The 22,870-nt window shown below is 43.3% G+C and overlaps 1 protein-coding gene across 4 annotated transcripts in view; it reads right to left on the bottom strand.

Moving 5' to 3' along the window:
- LOC135509168 (SLIT-ROBO Rho GTPase-activating protein 1-like) overlaps positions 1–22,870 on the bottom strand; it is a 162,317-nt gene that overhangs the window by 81,927 nt on the left and 57,520 nt on the right. For all 4 annotated transcript variants that reach the window (XM_064929598.1, XM_064929597.1, XM_064929596.1 and 1 more), the window contains exons 3-5: positions 13,886–14,048; positions 7,366–7,428; positions 862–1,041 (exon numbers count right to left, since the gene is read on the bottom strand). In XM_064929598.1, the coding sequence (XP_064785670.1) occupies positions 862–1,041; positions 7,366–7,428; positions 13,886–14,048 (406 nt within the window). The remainder of the gene's footprint in view (positions 1–861; positions 1,042–7,365; positions 7,429–13,885; positions 14,049–22,870) is intronic.

The raw sequence follows: 22,870 nt of genomic DNA on the forward strand, positions 1-22,870 counted from the left end.
CACGGTCCTCCATATTGTAACGCTTCCCCCAATCCCAACGCATTCCAGGAAGAGCCTGTGAGAAAATGCTGTTCCTGTGGCCATTAAACAATTGGTCACCGAGTTCTAACATAAAACAGGCCTGTTCCTTCTGAGAATAACACAAAGCAATCTGGCTGCAAGTGATAGTGTTCATAGTGTGGTTTCCATCACACACACACACACACACACACACACACACACACACACACACACACACACACACACACACACACACACACACACACACACACACACACACACACACACACACACACACACACACACACACACACACACACACACACACACACACACACACACACACACACACACACACACACACACACACACACACACACCAGAGGGGTGGCCAGTAGAAGTCTGGCTGGCCAATAGAAGTCTGTTTCTGTTACAAATGATAAACACTTTCAGGGACACCTGGATGTCAACCTGAGTTCAAGGTTTGGGCCATAGGAATGGAAAATATATTCATGTAGAGGAGAGCATCACCATAGAAATAGAAGCTATAATAGTCTGAGCTTGACTAATCGCAGCTGGCTGAGATTCACCCCTAACTGTGTTTAATGAGAAGACATTCCAACCTTCCCTTCTGCAACCATTATCATCGTTACCAGTGTAAAGACCTTCACAATACCCTTCTCTCACACCATCGTGCCATCCCAAACCATACTGTGCTGGCTCTGATCCTTTTCACGTCGTCTTTTCTAGCAACTTTTTTCTCAACTATGATGGAGGCATAAGCAGGCCATCCCAGTACAGCTTTGCTTGGCTTGGCTTGGTTTGGCCCTATAGTGTGAATCAGGCATAAGTGTGCTGTACCTTTTCCTTCATCTTCTCAATCTTCTTGACGGAGCTGCGTCTCTGGTGCTTGTCTTCCAGGCGGTAGCTGAAGACGGGCTCGGCCCGGCCGATCTGCTTCTCCTCCTGCTTCTCCGCCTCCTTCAGCTTGCTCTCTGCACTAATGCTCTCCGTGTGGTACATGTGGTAAGTCTTCATCACCTGGGGGTTGGATGAAGAGGTCAGAGTCATTCAACCTCACAGTAAGAGTCAGAGGCTGCTTTGAACCAAACAAAGCTTTCATCTACTACCCACCCACTCTTCACAGATCACTCCAGCTCTACTTCACAATAGGACTCTCCTACACCACCACAAATCATAGGCAGATTACCTCTCTTTTTACATGATGCTCTTACAACCTCAACAAACACGATTCACTGCTGTTCCCATTTACCATATTGCTCTGAGTTTGACATTCCAGCTCCAGAGAATTACACTTAGCAGTTTGTTGGAATTACCACCACCATTTTATTTGGGATGACAATTCCATCCGAGTTGTGTAGGAAATGCTATAGCTCTGTAATGGGGCACCGAGGGACTTCAATCCACCCACAGGCATCCAATCATCCCTGGCTGCTGTAGCCCAAAGCAGAGTGCCGTCAGAGGGGTGCCAGCAGGCAGGGCCCACATCAGATCAGATGGTGACAGACTGACAGACTAAACCACTTACACAGCCCTGTTCTCTCCCCTTTGAAGTGGAAAGCAATGAAACCTCAGGCCAGGAGTTTCAAAAGACACCAAATATGGCTTGGCATGAAGTGATATGCAGACCTGGGTTCAAATACTATAGCTGTGCATGATTGAGCATGCCAAGAGAATCAATAGAACAGTCTGTAAAGTGTAAGCCCCGCCCACCTGGCACTCCAGGCGGGCTAAAGCAAAAGCTCAAAGTATTTGAAAGATTTCAAATAGTATTTAGTCAGATCTGGTGATATACTACATTTTAAGTGGTTTTGCTCCCCATGTCAATACGTCCGAACCATAATCGAGGAGGAGTGACGCAGGCATAGTGGGAAGCATTACCTCCATAGTAACCCGCTGATTAAAGCTACTTCCTTTTGTTTGACTCATTGTTATCCAAACAGGAGGGAGCTATTACTATTACTCACACTCAAATGACTGTAGAAAACATTAGGGAGTGACTCATGAATAGCCAGGTACAACTGCTGCTCAAGTAAAGCCCGATTTCTTCAAGGGCAGTGACATGAGTTCAAGAGACTATTTTTAACACATCATAATGCCTCTTTGATTGGAATGGAAGGCTGACAGAAATTAAGGGACTCAATGAGACTAACAATTACCACCAACGGGAATCACGACCAGGGCTCTAAAGTGCGACCAAATATGGATCTGTGCAACCAAAAGTTGTATTTTGAGAGCACTGTGCATTCAATAAACAAAAAAATAATCAGCCATATTATAATTTTTGATAAGGCTTCTCTGCACTGTTGTTTCTGAGTACCCTAGAGAAACGAGGAAGTGAAAATGTGTTAGCGTCATGGTTGCACCATTATTACTACAGTGAAAACAGATGGCTTCGAGCCCAACCAGGTCAAAATATCTGACCCATACTACTGGCGCAACAATGTTATCTTCCTATAGCTGATAGCCAGGACTGCATTTTACATTCATAAACCATGCCATGAGCCGTTCAAAAACTACTCGCGTGTCGACGTCGTTAAGCATTTGTTTACACTTTGTTGTTACCTCATTGGCTAGTTAGCTGACAACCTGGTAACTTCACCAGTATATCCAAATATTTGGGGGTACAGAAAGAAAGGAAAAGTGATGGTTTCTTCAGGAGATCAATGATCATAGCAATGAATGAATGACAGATATCTTGCATGTTATCATCACGATCCTGACATTTTTTTCAGTAGGAAAATAGTGCTTTTACACAAGGTAGAAATCCGATATTCCAAAAATGACTATGTATTCTGATCAACATTTTAGCTATTATAATAATTGAATGTATTTACAGTGTTACATATTAGGTTCTAGGGCACAACATGTGATTAGCTAGAATGAATATAGGGCCAATATAGACTCTCTCTATCAATTAAAACAATCTTATTTTCTGGGGCTCCTAAATTCCGTGGTGCTCCTAACTTTTTTAAAGTTGGGAGCACCAGTGCTACCAATGGATTGTTATATATTGTTTTCGAGCCCAGGTCACAACTAACCTACTCACTCTAGTAAAGTTTTTGTAAAAATTGCTTTCCTCCTGTCTCAATCAGCTAGCTTGTTAAACCACCCAAAAGCTATAAGATCTCTGAACTTTGACAAACACACATTTCTCTCTTTCAGGATCTTTAGAGGTCATGAACAGTGTGGACAGCGGGAGAGGCCTTAGCTTGGTTGTCACTGTGGCCCGCTGGGTCGGAGAGAACCAGCACCCTTTCCCCTGTGGTGGCAGGCCAGCCCTAGAGCCGAGTCCCAGATGTATTTGTGCCGTCTTGCCAACAGACAATGATACAGTAGCAATGGAGTTGGCAAGATGGCACAAACAGAACTATTGCCCTCCCCTGCCAAGCCACTGAAGATAGTCACTCCAAAGCAGATGGAAAACATAAAAAGAGATCATACGGCATAACACAGAATGAACAGACTCTGCGTAGAGTAAATTACAGTCCCACCGGCCGGTATACATTATAACCTCAAATCGGAATTAAAATACAGACTGTGTTTAAAACCTAAACATCTCCTTTCCACCCCAAAAAATATATTTTGGTAATGGGTGGAACAACAGACTTCGCCCTGTACATTTTGTGCTGGTGGCCAGAGCCACGTAATAGGGACCAGTGGAGAGCGCCAGAGAGGGGCGACCAACCGCAGCCATACTCCTCACTTACTGGTCTGGAGCACCACTGGTGTGTTTACTTTGACTCTCCCCTGCTTCTTTTAGAGGGACAGATTTAGAAGGACTGGGACCAGACCTGTTATTTCACAGGCCCTGGCCACACAGGCCCCTGTGGCTGTGTGATGCAATCGCCTACTGAGTGTGTGTGTGTGTGTTTTTCTGCACCAAGGGGTAAATCAGGTCAAATTGAGCCGCAGCAAGAGGGACTAACACACTTTGAGCTGTGGCCGTTACACGTGTCATGGATGATTGTAAGTAGAACACAACATAATCTTCATTCCGCTACAGGGAAGTTGTACCCCTGCTGAATGTCTCCTGGGACAACAGAGGAACTGTTTCCCATCTTTTCCTTGTGTTTTACCATAACAATCAATGCTGTAATCATAGCATGATATCTGTTTTGTGGTTACACATTGGAATCGATTATTGGAATTGTCCCTGACCACTTACAATCACTAGTGCAGAGTGATTGAGTTAATTTGATGTTATTGACCTGACTTGGAGGGCTGTGGTCGGTTGGATGAGAATGAGCCACGCATTCACTACCTCATGATTGAGGATGGGTGAGAGGTTTGTAAAGAAGGTAGTTGTGTCCATGTTAACAGGGAACTCATCTAATATGGTGGTGCATAATGCACAAGGACTAACATTTCATAGCCCCTCAAAGTGCCATAGATCAACTCTATCATGCTCTCAACTAGTTTAGTTTACAGCAGCACTTTTAATTCACAACATTAGGGGCGTCTATCCAGTGTGGAATGGGAATGGGGATATTAATGCCCTCAAAAAAATTAACCAGAGTTTAAAATAACACTGGAATATTATGGGTTCCAGTGTTTGGCTTAGTTTCTGGTCAATGAAAGATCCCAACTGCTCTCTAGCCATTGATCAAACTATCCTTCTACCAGAATCAACATCAGAAGGTTAGAAAATCTAATGAAGTGGATAGTATTGCCACCAGATGAATGGGAAAGTACCCATAACCTACTCACATATATTCTATGACGCATAGTTTATCTTCTTCAATATAGGGGGCGCTCTTTTAATTTTTGGATAAAAAAACGTTCCCGTTTTAAACAAGATATTTTGTCACGAAAAGATGCTCGACTATGCATATAATTGACAGCTTTGGAAAGAAAACTCTGATGGTTGAAGAGCATATTTTGAAAATCTGAGATGACAGTGTTGTTAACAAAAGGCGAAGCTTGTGAGTGAATATATTTCTTTCATTTCATTTGCGATTTTCATGAATAGTTAACGTTGTGTTATGCTAATGAGCTTGAGGCTATGATTACGCTCCCGGATACGGGATTGCTCGACGCTAGAGGTTAAACAAGAGGGAAGATGCCAAGGCCATGTAGACCACACAAGCCATACCCTTCTACCTGGACGTATTAGCATGTCATTAGGGTAACAATGGCCACTTGGGAGACTTGAATCTCTGCTGCCCCTATAACAGGCCTGAAAGCAGCAATAATGCTGCTGAATTAAATATTGATCAGTTGTTTCAGCGCCCTGCCTTCCCCCAAGGTCAGAAACGTTTGTGACAATGACCATAGGTGTAGGCAAGACCGCACAAACTGTTCTGGGACCAGCCTATCCTCCACAGATGGCAGGGAAAGCAGATCAACATAGAAGCCTGCAGCTACTTTAAGGCATGACCAGGCAGACACTGGTCTGGGAGCCCTTTCTTAGTGCCCTACTCAAGATATAAGGCTGAGAGTTGTTCCTAACATGTGACCTGATTACAGTGATACACCACCGGTGTTGTTAACAAATGGGAGCAAATTAAGCATCAAATCAAATGTTATTAGTCACATGTGCCGAATACAACATGTGTAGACCTTACAGTGAAATGCATACTTACGAGCCCCAAACCAACAATGCAGTTAAGAAAAAGGAATAAAAGTAACAAGTAATTAAAGAGCAACAGTAAAGTAACAATAGCGAGACTTTTAACAGGGGGGTTCGCGCCCAGGCTCTGTCGCAGCTGGCCGCGACCGGAAGGTCCGTGGGGCGACGCACAATTGGCCTAGCGTCGTCCGGGTTAGGGAGGGATTGGCCAGTAGGGATATCCTTGTCTCATCGCGCACCAGCGACTCCGGTGGCGGGCCGGGCACAGTGCGCGCTAGCCAAGGTAGCCAGGTGCACGCTGTTTCCTCCGACACATTGGTGCGGCTGGCTTCCGGGTTGGATGCGCGCTGTGTTAAGAAGCAGTGCGGCTTGGTTGGGTTGTGTTTCGGAGGACGCATGGCTTTTGACCTTCGTCTCTCCCGAGCACGTATGGGAGTTGTAGTGATGAGACAAGATAGTAATTACTATCAATTGAATACCACAAAATTGGGGAGAAAAGGGGGTCAAATATATTATAAATAAAATAAATAAAAAAGTATTCAGACCCTTTTACTCAGTACTTTGTTGAAGCACCTTTGACAACGATTACAGCCTTGAGTTTTCTTGGGTACTACAAGCTTGGCACACCTGTATTTGGGGAGTTTCTCTCATTCTTCTCTTCAGATCCTCTCAAGCTAATGTCAAGTTGGATGGGGAGCATCGCTGCACAGCTATTTTCAGGCCTCTCCAGGGGTGTTCGATCGGGTTCAAGGCCGGGCCTCTCAAGGACATTCAGAAACTTGTTCCGCAGACACTCCTGCGTTGAATGGCTGTGTGCTTAGGGTCGTTGTCCTGTTGGAAGGTGAACCTTCACCCCAGTCTGTGGTGCTTTTACTGAGGAGTGGCTTCCATCTGGCTACTCTACCATAAAGGCCTGATTGGTGGAGTGCTGCAGAGATAGTTGTCCTTCCCATTTCCACAGAGGAACTCTGGAGCTCTGTCAAAGTGACCATCGGGTTCTTGGTCACCTCCCTGACCAAGGCCCTTTTCCCCCAATTGTGCAGTTTGACGGGGGGTTCAACTCTAGGAAGAGTCTCGGTGGTTCCAAATATCTTCCATTTATGATTGATGGAGACCACTGTGTTCTTGGGGACCTTCAATGCTGCAGACATTTTTTGGTACACTTCCCCAAAGCTCAATTTCAGGTCTCATAGCAAGGTGTCTGAATACTTACGTAAATAAGGGATGTTTTTTATTTTTAATACATTAGCATTTTTTGTTTTGTTGAAAAAACAGTTTTTGCTTTGTCATTATGGGGTATTGTGTGTATATCGATGAGGGAAAAAATGATTTGATATATTTTAGAACAAGGCTGTAACGTAACAAAATGTGGAAAAGGGGAAGGGGTCTGAATACTTTCTGAATGCACTTTATTTCCGTTAGGGAACGCCGAATCTGTGAAGTGCACTTGTGCAATAACTCAATTCGCCCTTGCATTCCTTTTAAACAATGCAGTTTTGAGAAACGTGAAATGGTCAAGTCAACAAAACTTAGTCCACTCTGTTCGTAACAGATTCTAGATTTGGGAACAGAAAACTTTGCAGAATGTCAGCCATGTTTCATCTAGCTCCATCTTCTCCCACTTCCCGACACTGGACATAATTGGTGGTGAGAAGAAGTTCTAAACGGATGCTTCAGATTTATACATCCTGTGAGAGATCTGGCTCCTTTCTCGAACTGTAGTGATATAGTAAGTCAGGAAACAGTCAATTAAATGACACATTCAAACTTACAGTGTAAAGCTCATTGAGGACCTTCATCAAGTCTTCCTGAAGCTGAAACGTTATCTCCTTACTCTGAAAAAGAGAGAAAGAACGTGTTCAATTCGAGACATCTATCATCTTTGCAGTACAGTCACATATTTATACATTGTCACATGGAACAAACAAGTATACAGAGTTGGGAATAGAGTAGAGCACTGAGAACTGGTAATGAGGTCATCGAAAAGAGAGTTGCCCATAGAGCCGTCTGTCTGCATGGCGTGAGAGATCTCAAATGAATGAATTAAATCTGCCATCAAACATGAGCCCACAATTAAAATTTCTGAGATTCTCCCTACGGGGAAATAACAGTTATTTGATTGATGCAGAGTTAAAGCAGGGGTCTCGAACTGGCAGCGTGCGGACCAGATGGGAAATAGACACCGGCTGGAATGCGGTTCTAACCAACCAGCATTCAGGATTAGACCAACCTGTTGTATAAGATGTAATAAGGCACATGGATATCCTATTCAACTTATATATTACCTGGGCATTAGCACACAGTTCTCCACGCAGGCCCTATTATCTGGCCCCTAACTCATTGTGGAGGCCTTTCCCAGCCCTCAGAGGGCTGTGAAACATAATCTATCCCACCACAACTGTGGCTTCCTGTATGGGCATGACGCCGTAACCGATGAGGAAGTGTCTCTGCTGAGGTCACCAACCTCCCTGATCCAGGTGGATCTGCACACATCCTAGTTGCCACAAACACCCATGTTAGAGTGAGCCACCGCAGACACAGTCAACCACACTCCAATGGAACGTCATGGGTTGGAGTCGGGACTCTCTAGCCTAGCCGCCATATCTGAATAGTATGCTTTAGCCAACACCTCTACGCTCTTGTCGTCATGCCATACAGGTTTGGGATGACAAACACAGCATACCAGGGGAGTTGGCTAGAGCACCAACAGTGAAACTCTTAGTTAGAGCATCTATGATTGTTTGAAGGAGGAAGTCAGGGCACAAACAAACACAGGTCCATCACAAAGAGAGCGCTGCTCTACTGTAAGTCCTGCTGACTGACTGGTGGAAGAGGTGGTGTCCAGCCCAGACATGTGGACGTAAACCATAGAGGATTAGCCCCCGTTGTGTGTGTGTTTGTGCATGCATGCGTAATTAAGTAAATCAATCAGTCTCCTCTGGCAGACCCAGTCCAGCCTACACCTTTCCTGGCACTGGCCTACACCTCCTCAGCCAGTTCTCTCTTTTACTTACATATTACCACACAGACAGCCACCGGACAAAAAGACTTAGCCATGTATAAATAGAGCTAAGTCACCTAAGCGGAAGATAAGGTGCTCTCACATACAGAGAATGAAGAGCAGAATCTATAAGCTGGTTGTGGCACTGAGATTTGTGCCAGGTAAATTATGGACTGGTGAGATCATTCCTGTTGCTCAAAATGTGTGAAGCAGGCTGCAACAAAAAAAACACACAACAGTTCAAAAGTTTGGGGCCACTTAAATTCTTGTTTTTGAAAGAAAATTTTTTGTCCATTAAAATAACATCAACTTGATCAGAAATACAGTGTAGACATTGTTAATGTTGTAAATGACTATTGAAGCAGGAAACGGCAGATTTTGTATGGAATATCTAGATAGGTGTACAGAGGCCCATTATGAGCAACAATCACTCCTGTGTTCTAATGGAAAACTCTTTTGCAATTATGTTAGCACAGCTGAAAACTGTTGTTCTGATTAAATAAGCAATAAAACTGGCCTTCTTGAGACTAGTTGAGTATCTGGAGATTTGTGGGTTCTATTACATGCTCAAAATGGCCAGAAACAAAGAACATTCTTCTCACATGGAAAAGCCTTAATTTCTTAGAACAAGAATTGACTGAAGAGTTTCAGAAGAAAGGTCTTTGTTTCTGGCCATTTTGAGCCTGTAATCGAACCCACAAATGCTGATGCTCCAGATACTCAACTAGTTTAAAGAAGGCCAGTTTTATTGCTTTTTTAATCTTTAAAATCAGCCATTTCCAGATACAATAGTCATTTACAACATTAACTATGTCTACACTGTGTTTCTGATCAATTTGATGCTATTTTAATGGACAAAAAAAATTGCTTTTCTTTCAAAAACAAGGCCATTTCTAAGGGACCCCAAACTTGTGAACGGTAGTGTATATACAGTACTACACGATCAAGGGTTTTTTCCTTTATTTTCAACATTGTAGAATAATATTGTAGACATCAAAACATTGAAATAACACATATGGAACCAAACAAGTTTTAAACAAAGCAAAATATATTTTTGATTCTTCAAAGTAGCCACCCTTTGCTTAGATGACAGCTTTGCACCCTCTTGGCATTGTCTCAACCAGCTTCGCCTGGAATGCTTTTCCAACAGTCTGAGTTCGCACATATGCTGAGCACTTGTTGGCTGGTTTTCCTTCACTCTGCGGTCCAACTCTGATGCAGCACTCCATCACTCTCCTTCTTGGTCAAATAGCCCTTACACAGCCTGGAGGTGTGTTGGGTCATTGTTCTGTTGAAAAACGATGATAGTCCCACTAAGCGCAAACCAGATGGGATGGCGTATCGCTGCAGAATGCTGCGGTAGCCATGCTGGTTAAGCGTGCCTTGAATTCTAAATAAAACACTGACAGTGTCACCAGCAAAGCACCCCCACACCATCACACCTCATCCATGCTTCACGGTGGGAACCACACATGCTGAGATCATCCATTCACCTACTCTGCGTCTCGCAAAGACACGGCGGTTGGAAACAAAAATCTCAAATTCGAACACATTAAGGAAAGATATTCCACAAATTCACTGTTAATTGAAATGCATTCCAGATGACTACCTCATAAAGCTGGTTGAGAGAATGCCAAGAGTGTGCAAAACTGTCATCAAGGCAAATGGTGGCTACTTCAAAGAATCTCAAATATAAAATATATATTGATGTTTTACACACCTTTTTTGGTTACTATATGATTCTATAAGTGTTATTTCATAGTTGATGTCTTCACTATTATTCTACAATGTAGAAAATAGCATAAATTAAGAAAAACCCTTGAATGGATAGGTGTGTCCCAACTTTTGACTGGTACTATATATATATATATATATATATATATATATATATATATATATATATTGTGGCAAAGAAGGGGGTCGAGTGGTAAATGGCAGATATGTGAGAGCAGAACTAATAAACGGGCTCTGCCCGACCACTAAAATGGCCACCCCTGTCAGAACTACAGATCACAAAATGGCTGACCACCAAAACTACAAGTCCCAGAAGCAAGGGGAACCCTCAGAAGGTGGAGCCAACCCACAGATAAAGGGTCAAGAAAAACCAGGAAGAGAAGAAGAGAGTGCTGGAAGGATCTATGAACAATAGAGAAAGAGACAATAGAGATTGGCTGGATTTACCGTGTATGAGCTGGACTGTTTTGGACGTACCTGTTGGCGTTTGGACCTGGACCTACCGAGAACCCGATTCGTGTACCAAACCCTGCTATCCTTGACCTCGCCTACGGCCTGGGTGGACCAGGACGGAGAAACAAACACACAGGTACTGTCCTGTTCGAAAGAACTCTCATTCTTGGGTGATTTGGTGACAGTTTACCACTTAGTTTGTGACAAACGCTCCTAACCTTGAAGAGGTTTGCCACAATATATATATACATAATATATATAAATATATAATACATATATATATATATATAATACACATATATAATACACATATATATATATATAATACACATACATACACATATATATATATATATATATATATACATATACATACACACACACACACACACACACACACACACACACACACACACACACACGCACAATGTTATGATTACCTTTATAGGTCTTCTATTATTTAAAGGGGAATGTCAACTGGGGTTTTTCCAACACAGATAATTTATTAAAGGACTAACACAAATGGGCTTCCCCTTTTAAGTGCACTGTTTATGAGTGATGCTAACCACATCTGAGTGAGACAGGAAGAGACAAGAATCCACTGAGCACCCCCCAGGGGTGATGGGTTTCATGTTGCCTCCAACATTAATTAGTCCCCAGAGAGGGACTGTACATAACCCTGGAGTCAATTTCTGGTGGCTGCTCCATATGGCAGAAGAAACACACTGGGACTCTAGTGAGAGGCTACACAAATCATATTGACTCATATACTATACAGAAACAGTCATTGGAGTTAGTCTAGTAATGGACCAAGCGGGGTAGTAAATCAGTAAATTGTCAAGCTCTAATCCTAATGAAGTGTTAAAACACTTTACACTGTGCTTGATCAAATGCCAAGAGCAATTTAGTGGTACCTGGTGCAGTTTTGAGTTTCCCTCACCCTTCGTTCCTACCTCTGTAGTGAATGAATGGAGGAGTGTGCAATGGAGTAACTTGACAAACTAATAACTTCCTTTCTCCTCCCTCTATACAGATGAGGCTTTCAAGCCTTGGGAGAAATTCACCTTGTAGTTCCACCAGAATGGGACTTCCATAAATAAAAGAGGACTGACTAAGTAAAACAAAAAGCGAGTTGTATGAATAATGAAAAGAGAATACATGTGATAAGACCTGCCCGACCATGAATGGACTGAGTGACAAAACTTGTATTTAGAGGTTTCTCCTTCGAACAAAGACAAATCGAGGTAAGCTGCGACTTTCTTGTGCACAATACTATTCATAAATAAACATAGCATGAACACAAGCCAATGGTCAACTGTTAGGATATTTAATTTAAGGTTCTATACAGCTACACCTCATAACATAAAAAGGTAGAAAACTTTGGAATTTGAAAATATAAAAACACTAGTCTTTGATGCCAGGATGCCAAAACAGCAGCCCTCTCGTGTTAAAAGAAGAGGAGCTGTAGTAACTGTGTTGTAACTGGGGGGCCTCCCCCGGTGTTTGTCTCTCGTTAATGGAGAGATCAAAGACACGGACTCACTGATTAGAGGGCAGGGGTGTCTCTGCTCCCCTGTTACAGATTCTTTCCTCCTCCCCCACCAGGAGGATGCCGATTGGTTTGGCCCCTGGCTGCCAAACGTCACTATACGAGCCAGAGGGGAGACACAAACACACACATGCATGAAACGCATCCACACAGTCACAAACACTGAAGACCTGACAGTGTCCGGTGACTGCAGGTCGTTGCCTGTTGTGTTCAAGCAGTCGTTGCCTGTTGTGTTCAAGCAGTCGTTGCCTGTTGTGTTCAAGCAGTCGTTGCATGTTGTGTTCAAGGCCAACCAACAATTATAATTGGTGGAGCAATAAGGAGGGATAATCATTTCTCCCCTCATGCACTGTGTGTAATGTCTGAATGCAAACGTCTTCATATGAGGGATGCTATGAACTAAACCTCATACATTATATTTTCACTTATCAATGCTTCTCAGGTACCAACTAACAGAATGAAGTACAGTATAGTCTTTATTTAAATATCCAAAATGTATATACATACAGTATAATTGCTTTGATTGCATTGCAGGAGGGGAACACATTGATGAGTTTAGTGGACTATCATTTTCAAAATTAGCAATGTGGGTTGAGTGGGGAGAAACATCTGACAAAACACTGTCTGTCTGTCTGTCTGTCTGTGTGTTGTTAGTGTGTAGACCAGTCCTCTGTACCAACCAGTTTAAATCACTGAGACGATAATGACTTCTACCATAAATAAAATACCCCTTTTGTTTAGTCTTAATCTAGCAGACAGATTTAAAGACCCCTCAACGAAAGAGAAAGAAATAGGAAACATTTGATACAAAGCACCCCATTGAAACAGGCCCTGGTTTGTCATTTTCAGGGCTGTGGATGGTTCATGTGACTCCTGGTGCATAGGAGAGCTCATAATCTGGTAGGGAGTTGTCCTCTTTGTGGCAGGAGTGAAACAGGTGGCAGCAACATTAGTAACAGGGTTTCTGTCATGAGGTCAGACCTCAGATGGGAGGGTTAGGTATTGCATTGTTAGGCACCTGCATTGCTTGCTGTTTGGGTTTTTAGGCTGGGTTTCTGTACAGCACTTTGAGATATCAGCTGATGTACGAAGGGCTATATAAATACATTTGATTTGATGTAGGCCGTTTATGCTTATGATCAGGGCAGTGTGGGATGAGGAGGGTCCTCTGTACACAACCCAGCAACTGAGCTGCCATCAAAATGTCATCAGACAACTTGAAACATAATAGTCCACTGATACACCCAACCATACATCAAATCTCTGAGAGCAGTCCAGTGTATCTAAGGCTGTAGATTGATAAATGTATAATTAGCAGCAGGGAACAGTTTTGTCCTGACTATGTGAATGAGCCCAGGATTTATCCAACATAATGAGGTACCGGAGAGCTCCATGATCAATTAAAGACAAGTGGTAAGGAACAACTCCTGTCCCTAATCAGTTGCACTTCCTTACGTGAGATCACTGGGATCTCACCTCGTCTGACCTCTAGCCTCTCTGTGACCGCATCTAGCCAGGTCACAGGTCAGAGTACAAACTACATGACAGGTCTCACCTTCTTGAGCAGACGTGTGGAGTCCTCGCTGATCTGCATGAAGCGCATGATGACGTTGTTCAGGTAGATGTCACTGAGGGTGGCGTGGTCCTTGCTCTCCCTCCTCACCTGGTTCAGCAACAGGTACCAGCAGTTAACCGGGGACAGCAGGTTCTGGTCCTTCCTAAAAAGGATTTATAAGATACAAGATATAAGATGACCCTCTTTACAGAAAGATTTTCACTTGACTCATGTTCATTCATATAAAACAGAACAGTGACTGTCCACAACTTCATTATCATACACTGATCACTGCATAGACAAACGAGATAGAGACACTGACAAGTAGAGACAGGGAAATGTAGGGATGTGTTTAGGCACCCTAAGAAACAGAGGTGTGTGTGCGCGTGTGCCTGTGTGCCTTCTTGCCTGGCTCTCTGAAGGCGGTCTTTGTCATCTGATTTGATTATTAGGATCCCCATGAGTCAACGCCAATGGCGACAGCTAGTCTTACTGGGGTCCGAAACATAACGAAAAAGATATTACAGACAAAAGGCTTTACAATTTACATACAGTACCAGTCAAAGGTTTGGACACACCTACTCATTCAAGGGTTTTTCTTTAGTTTTTACTATTTTCTACATTGTAGAATAATAGTGATGACATCAAAACTATGAAATAACCCATATGGAATCATGTAGTAACCAAAAAAAGTGTTAAATCAAAATATTTGAGATTATTCCAAGTAGCCACCCTTTGCCTTGATGACAGCTTGGCCCACTTTTGGCACTCTCAGCCAGCTTAATGCTTGTCCAACAGTCTTGAAGGAGTTACCACATATGCTTAGCACTTGTTGGTTGCTTTTCCTTCACCCTGCAGTCCAACTCATCCCAAACCATCTCAATTGGGTTGAGGTCAGGCAATTGTGGAGGCCAAGTCATCTGATGCAGCACTCCATCCCTCTCATTCTTGGTCAAATAGCTCTTACACAGCCTGGCGGTGTGTTGGGTCATTGTCCTGTTGAAAAACAAACCATAGTCCAACTAAGTGGAAACCAGATGTTATGGCATATTGCTGCAGAATGCTGTGGTAGCCATGCTGGTTAAGTGTGTCTTAAATTCTAAATAAATCACAAACAGTGTCACCAGCAAAGCACCCCGACACCATCACACCTCCTCCTCCTCCATGCTTCATGGTGGGAACCGCACATGTGGAGATCTATTCATCTACTCTGCATCTCACAAAGATTTAGCATTGGTCCTCATATCCTCACAAAGTTCTACAGCTTTACCATCGAGAGCAATCGGCCTGGTTCATCCCTGAGTTCAAGCTTCTTGCCATCCAGGACCTATATACTAGGCAGTGTCAGAAGAAGGCCCTAAAAATTGTCAAAGACTCCAGCCACCCTAAACATAAACTGTTCTCTCTGCTACCGCATGGCAAGCAGTACCGCAGCACCAAGTCTAGGTCCAAAAGGCTCCTTAACAGCTTCTACCCCCCAAGCCATTAGACTGCTAAAGATCAGATGGCTACCTGGACTATTTGCATCGACCACCTTTTTTTACGCTGCCACTACTCACTGTTTATTATCTATGCATAATCACTTCACCCCTACCTACATGTACATATTACCTCGACCAACCTGTACCCCCACACATTGCCTCATTACCCCATGTATATAGCCTTATTTTATTGTGTTACTTTTAATTTCACTTTTTATGGGGTGGTATTCGCTTACTTTTTTTTACTGCCATTGTTGGTTAAGGGCTTGTAAGTATAAATTTCACTGTAAGGTCTACATCAGTTGTATTAGGCACATGTGACATCAAAATGTATTTGAAACAACAACAAACAGCAGGGATCTAGACAGCCACAGCCCCGGGACAATCCGCGGTCCCAGCCACAATGGCTAACTTTCGAGTGCTGCGTTCAAGCCCTCAAGAAAACACCACTGGCTTGATTAGGCAGCTAGCTAGCACCTAGGCTAGCTTCTAAGCCAAGCAGCTCTCAGACCCGGCCTTATTCGGCAGGATCACTGGACAGATAGTAGTGGTCCCGAGTCATAGGATCAAAACTCAAAAGGTAGCTATCTAGTAACCAAACTTTTTCTATAGACGTTCACCGCAACAAACTTTCCAAAATAACTAACCAAGCTCTACCTTGTTCCGCGTTCAACAGGAAGTGACGTGAAAAGCAATGTGTGCTTGGAGATCAAGGTCCCAGTTACCTGACAGCTCTGTCCTGTCTGCTCAACACTCACCTAGCGAGATGTTTCATGACTTCTTAATGTGGATCAGGCCCAAGCCTGGCCAAGGCGTTCGACTCTGTCAATCACCGTATTCTTATCGGCAGACTCAATAGCCTTGGTTTCTCAAATGACTGCCTCGCATGGTTCACCAACTAGTTCACAGACAGAGTTCAGTGTGTTAAATCGGAGGGCCTGTTGTCTGGACCTCTAGCAGTCTATGGGGTCATCCACAATTCTCAGGCCGACTCTTTTCTTTGTATATATCAACGATATCGCTCTTGCTGCGGGTGATTCCCTGATCAATCTCTACGCAGACGACACCATTCTAGATACATCTGTGTTAACTAACCTCCAAACGAGCTTCAATGGCATACAACACTCCTTCCGTGGCCTCCAACTGCTCTTAAATGCTAGTAAAATCAAATGCATGCTTTTCAACCGTTCGCTGCCCGCACCCGCCCGCCCATCCCGCATCACTACTCTGGACGGTTCTGAACTAGAATATGTGGACAACTACAAATACCTAGGTGTCTGGCTAGACTGTAAACTCTCCTTCCAGACTCATATTAAACATCTCCAATCCAAAATCAAATCTAGTATCGGCTTTCTATTTCGCAACAAAGCCTCCTTCACTCGCCAAACTTACCCTAGTAAAACTGACTATACTACCGATCCTCGACTTCGGCGATGTCATCTACAAAATAGCTTCCAATACTCAGCAAACTGGATGCGGTCGATCACAGTGCCATCCGTTTTGTTACCAAAGCCTGTTATACCACCCACCACTGTGACCTGTATGCTCTAGTCGGCTGGCCCTTGCTACATATTTCGGCACCAGACCCACTACCTCCAAGTCATCTATAAGTCTATGCTAGGTAAAGCTCCGCCTTATCTCAGCTGGTCACTGGTCATGATAACAACACCCACCAGTAGCACGCGCTCCAGCAGGTATATCTCACTGGTCATCCCCAAAGCCAACACCTCCTTTGGCCGCCTTTCCTTCCAGTTCTCTGCTGCCAGTGAATGGAACAAATTGCAAAAATTGCTGAAGTTGGAGACTTATGTTTCCCTCACTAACTTTAAACATCAGCTATCTGAGCAGCTAACCGATCGCTGCAGCTGTACATAGTCCATCTGTAAATAGCCCACCCAACCTACCTACCTCATCCCCATATTGTTTTTATTTACTTTTCTGCTCATTTGCACACCACTATCATATCATCATCTGCTCATCTATCACTCCAGTGTTAATCTGCTAAATTGTAATTACTTCGCTACTATGGCCTATTTATTGCCTTACCTCCTCACGCCATTTGCACACACTATTGTGTTATTGACTGTACGCTTGTTTATTCCATGTCTAACTCTGTGTTGTTGTTTGTGTCACACTGCTTTGTTTTATCTTGGCCCGGTCGCAGTTGTAAATGAGAACTTGTTCTCAACTAGCTTACCTGGTTAAATAAAGATGAAATAAAATAAAATCACAAAGTATTAGCTAGTAAGTATTAGCTTCCACAGCCATTCCCAGGTGATGAGTGCCCTATATAATAGCATGCACTATATATCAGCACTGAGTGCACACTGCACCTGTGGGGGAGTTGGGTTGGAAAGTGTGTATCAGCAACATTTCTGGGGCATAGCTGGAGCAACATGGGAGAGAGCTTCCCACAAGCTTACGTAAACTTAGGAAATTAAAGACTTCCTTGTTAGATAATTTGTTAGAGAAGTTACTTCACGTGTAGTAAAGTTTTAGAATAGAGCATTACAAGAAACAATACAGAAAGAGGAAAAGAAAAGAGGCTAAGAGGGAGAAAGAGAGAAAGCGACAGAGAGTGAGACATGGCTGTGCTTAAGCAGCGGCCTGCAGCAGGCTGAATTCCTAAATGTAATCTAAAACATTGCTCCTGCTGTGGAGCAGAGCAGTTAGCCGAGGAGAGGAAGGAGGACAGAAGAAAGGCCAGGTCCTGAGGCCTTAGGGCCAGCTGGCAGGAATCATATGGAAGCTCTCCTCTGGAAGAGCTCCACCCCGAAGGTCAGTTAGCAAAGACAGGCAGTACACCCACACTTGTCAACGCAACAGGTGAAACTCTGTACCCTCGCCCTGGCACATGGCCAATGCTGCATCCCTGAACTACATAACTCTTTGATGATAGCTGCTGGAAGCGGACAAAACATCCCGGGCCACAGAGCTGTAACATTCTGTCTCTCTCGCTCGCCCTCTCAGAACTTTGTGAAGTTTGGAAAACAGGAACTATAGTGCATGTGACAAAAGACAGGACAGGAAATGAAAAACATCCTGGTGACTGCCAAACGCAAGGCCATTTTTCATAAAAGGAATAATCAAATTTAGCTAAAAGCATAAGTGACGCATGGGGAAACATGTACAGAACATGGCATTGGCAGGGAAGTTACCAGGAAGAAACAAACAGTTATGGCAATAGAAGACTTATGGCAGAGTTGCTGGACAGCATCACACCCACACAAGACTGAAGTTACTGTAAATCTTTCCTGCCTTATGCTTCAGTGGAGTGGCGTTCTTTCATTTATTCTCTGTTCCTGCCTGTGTGTGCTTTTGTTTTTTTAGCCTAGTATGTATGAGAAGGCGAGGGCTACCAGAAAGTGAGTGTTTGTGTGAAGTGTGTGTTTGTGCATGTGTGTGTGTGTGTGTGTGTGTGTGTGTGTGTGTTTTGTGTGTGTGTGTGTGTACACTTGAGTATGTGATTAGCCAGTCTACTGCAATGAGCTTGGTCATGGGACATCAACTGTGACCACGGGTTAAATAAAAGTCCCAGTTATCTAATTAATATACCCATTCGCTAGTGGATGGGCTCTGCTGAGAGAGGGGTGCACTACAGCGTGTCTGTACGGCCGTCTACTTTTGACCAGAGTCATATGGGCCCCTAGTCAACAGTAGTGCACTATGTAGGGATTGGGAATAGGGTGCAATTTGGGATGCAGCCTAAAAGAGACAGCTGATGAGTCACCACACAGATTTCTTTCATCACACGCTTTGTTGCGCATAATGGCTGTAATGAACAACTGACAGGAACTTACAATTACAGTCCCCGAAACATCAGAATGAATGGAGGAAAGGCTTTGGGACCTAAAAGGGGCCTTATTCCAAATGTGCAACTAGTGTAGATGGAAACACTAAGGGAGCCATTGAATGAACAGTAGCTGTTGTAATAAATCAATGGCATAATAGTGGGGTTGTGTGCTGGCTATTGAGACATATTGCTGGACCAAGTGACAGGCCATTCAGTTAGGCGTGTGCGCGCGCACGCGTTTTAGGGCTGTCCCTGACAACAACAAAAAATATCTTGGGTCGACCTAGTCTGGTTCTGTTCTTTCGACCAATCAATTGGTCAAAATGTTTCCGTATATAGACAGATAACGTTATTCAAACAAATACAGTTTAACTACATATGCACTGAGCTTGTCTGATGCTTTAAGCACACTTTGATTAGATAACAAAAGACACACACGACTCAAGATGGTCAGTGTGTGTGACTGGCGAACGTGGTCTCGCTCTCCTCCCTACGGCAGTGAAAAGGCACCACAGCACAATAAGTGTTTATTGGGCTGTCCATGAGGAAGCTGCAACATCATTACAGCCATTTAGTTTCTTTTTCGCTTCTGACTGAAAAGTTCTGTTACCGAATTTGTTTTGAAAAAACATTCCCTTTTCTCGCAACCCTTACTCTCTTTACGTGAAATATTGCATGCATGTGACAAATAAGGCCTGACCTATAGCCTATCATAGTCACATCAATACATTGGTTATAACAAAGTATGAACACCATGACACGTGACAGCGAAATGGATGCAGAGGACATGAAAAAGAAGCTCGAAATGGGTGAATGTTTACTGGTTGCTCAGGAGGGAAAGGAGAAGTCAGATCTGTGGAAGACATTTGACTTAGTTGTGGAAACTACTGGAGATCCAGAAAAAAGAGGGCATAGGAGCAAGCATTGAGTGAGTATTGTGTGTGCCAAACAGTTGCTGTTAGATGTATATTTATGGGGATCTTTTGGAACAGTATAAATGACACTAAATAACTGTACCAGAGAGTCTGTTCAAAAAAAAAGATAAATAAAGCCTTTATTAAAACATACTAAAAACAGTTGCAAGCATTCTTGAATTGCAGTTTATTTATTTTTTAGGATCGTTATTTAATTGAAAACTAAAATGCTTGATTGCATTTCAAGGCATTCATGTCCTGTATGCTGTGTGATGGCATTAACAAATTAATGATTGATTGATTGATACAGTAGCCTATCGAAATATAGTCCTAAGTAAGTTACTGTATTAATACTAAACAGGATGCGCTCTCAGGCGTACAGCTCGATGGTGGTTATACAAGGATACTATACAAAGACTACTAATGATAACGACATTACTTAATACTATATTGATTATCATAATAATAAAATTCAAAACAGTTGAATCTGTGAAATTGCTTTACCCAACATTTTGACATTGCATGATGCTTGGTGCTCACGGAATCAGAAGGCTATTAAACAAAACACTCACAGGCAACAGATGCAAGATCTATCTTACTTCTGTCGATATACAGTGCTTTCAGAAAATATTCAGACCACATTTTGTAACGTTACAGCCTTATTCTAAAATGTATTAAATACTTTTAACCCCCCCCTCAAATCTACACACAATACCCCATAATGAAAAAGCAAAACAGGTTTTCAGAATTTATTAACAAATGTAAACTGAAACATCACATTTACATACGTATTCAGACCCTTTGCTCAGTACTTTGTTGAAGCACCTTTAGCAGTGATTACATAATCGATTCTTCTTGGGTATGACACGACAAGCTTGGCACACCTGTATTTGGGGAGTTTCTCCCATTCTTCTCTGCAGATCCTCTCAAGCTCTGTCAGGTAGGATGGGGAGCGTTGCTGCACAGCTATTTTCAGGTCTCTCCAGAGAGGTTCGATCGGGTTCAAGTCCGGGCTCTGGCTGGGCCACTCCAGCATATTCAGAGACTTGTCCCGAAGCCACTCCCGTGTTGTCATGGCTGTGTGCTTAAGGTAGTTGTCCTGTTGGAAGGTGAACCTTCACCCCAGGTCTGAGGACCTGAACACTCTGGAGCAGGTCTTCATCAAGGGTCTCTCTGTACTTTGCTCCGTTCAGCTTTGCCTTGATCCTGATTAGTCTACCAGTTCCTGCCGCTGAAAAACATCCCCACAGCATAATGCTGCCACCACCATGCTTCACAGTAGGGATGGTGCAGGGTTTCCTCCAGATGTGACACTTTGCAAAGAGTTCAATCTTGGGTTCATCAGACCAGAGAATGTTGTTTCTCATGGACAGAGTCATTAGGTGCCTTTTGGCAAACTCCAAGTGGGCTGTCATGTGCCTTTTACTGAGGAGTGGCTTCCGTCTGGCCACTCAGCCATAAAGTCTTGATTGGTGGAGTGCTGCAGAGATGTTTGTCCTTCTGGAAGGTTCTCTCATCTCCACAGAGGAACTCTGGAGCTCTGTCAGAGTGACCATTGGGTTCTTGGTCACCTCCCTGACCAAGGCCCTTCTCCCCCGATTGCTCAGTTTGGCCAGGCAGCCAGCTCAAGGAAGAGTCTTGGTAGTTCCAAACTTCTTCCATTTAAGAATGGTGGCGGCCACTGTGTTCTTGGGGAGCTTCAATGCTGCAGACATTTTTTGGTACACTTCCTCAGATCTGTGCCTTGTCACTCCACGAACAATTCCTTCGACATCATGGATTGGATTTTGCTCGGATACGCACTGTCAACTTTAGACAGGTGTGTGCCTTTCCAAATCATGTGCAATCAATTGAATTTACCACAGATTGACTCCAATCAAGTTGTAGAAACATTAAGGATGATCAATGGAAACAGGATGCAACGGAGCTCAATTTCGAATCTCATAGCAAAGGGTTAGAATACTTCTGTAAATAAGGCATTAAAATTTTATCAATTTGCTAGTATTTCAAAAAAAACATGTTTATGCTTTGTCATTATGGGTAGATTGCTGAGTATTTGTTATTTAATCAATTTCAGAATAAGGCTGTAACATAACATATGGAACAAGTCAAGGGGTCTGAATACTTTCCGAAGGCACTGTATATGGATGATTTCTAAAGCCAGGCACATTTAACAGTTAGGCTGTTGTAGGGCTGGGCGGTATACACCGGTATTATTTTACGATACACCGGTATTAAAATACCGTCAGATAATATAACCATACACAATGGATTAGTTCACTGAGACAGGCGCGAATCAGACAGGTGTCTGGTCGACTAAAGAAATCTTGGTTGACCAACAGCCTAATCAACCAAACAATCGACCAGTCGACTAAATGCGATCAGCGCTAGTGTGCTTAAGTGTGAGGGCTGCCAGTGTGTGTGTGGAGGTGACGAGGGCCATGGCAGCACTGTGACCTCTGGGACTCTGCCAACTACCCTACATAATGGTAGGAAACTCTCTCAATGTCATTATTTCTACACAATGCAGGAATTCGGTTAAACCACAGAGGACGACAAAGGAAGAAAGGGGGGAGAGTAAACAACTGTCCTCGGAAGAGATAAGAGGGAGAAAGTCTGCGTGAGAGAGGAATCTCATTAACTGTTTGTGCTTACTCATGTGGGCGTGCGGAGGTGCATGCATGACTACATGTGCATGTGTGTGCAGGAGAAAATAACTGTCCTGACAGCTCCAACTCCACTGAAAAGCCATTATAACCATATAAAACTATCTGTCACTTCTTACAGTAGCGACAAG

Source organism: Oncorhynchus masou, chromosome 22, assembly GCF_036934945.1.
Source record: "Oncorhynchus masou masou isolate Uvic2021 chromosome 22, UVic_Omas_1.1, whole genome shotgun sequence".
Taxonomy (NCBI): Eukaryota; Metazoa; Chordata; class Actinopteri; order Salmoniformes; family Salmonidae; genus Oncorhynchus; species Oncorhynchus masou.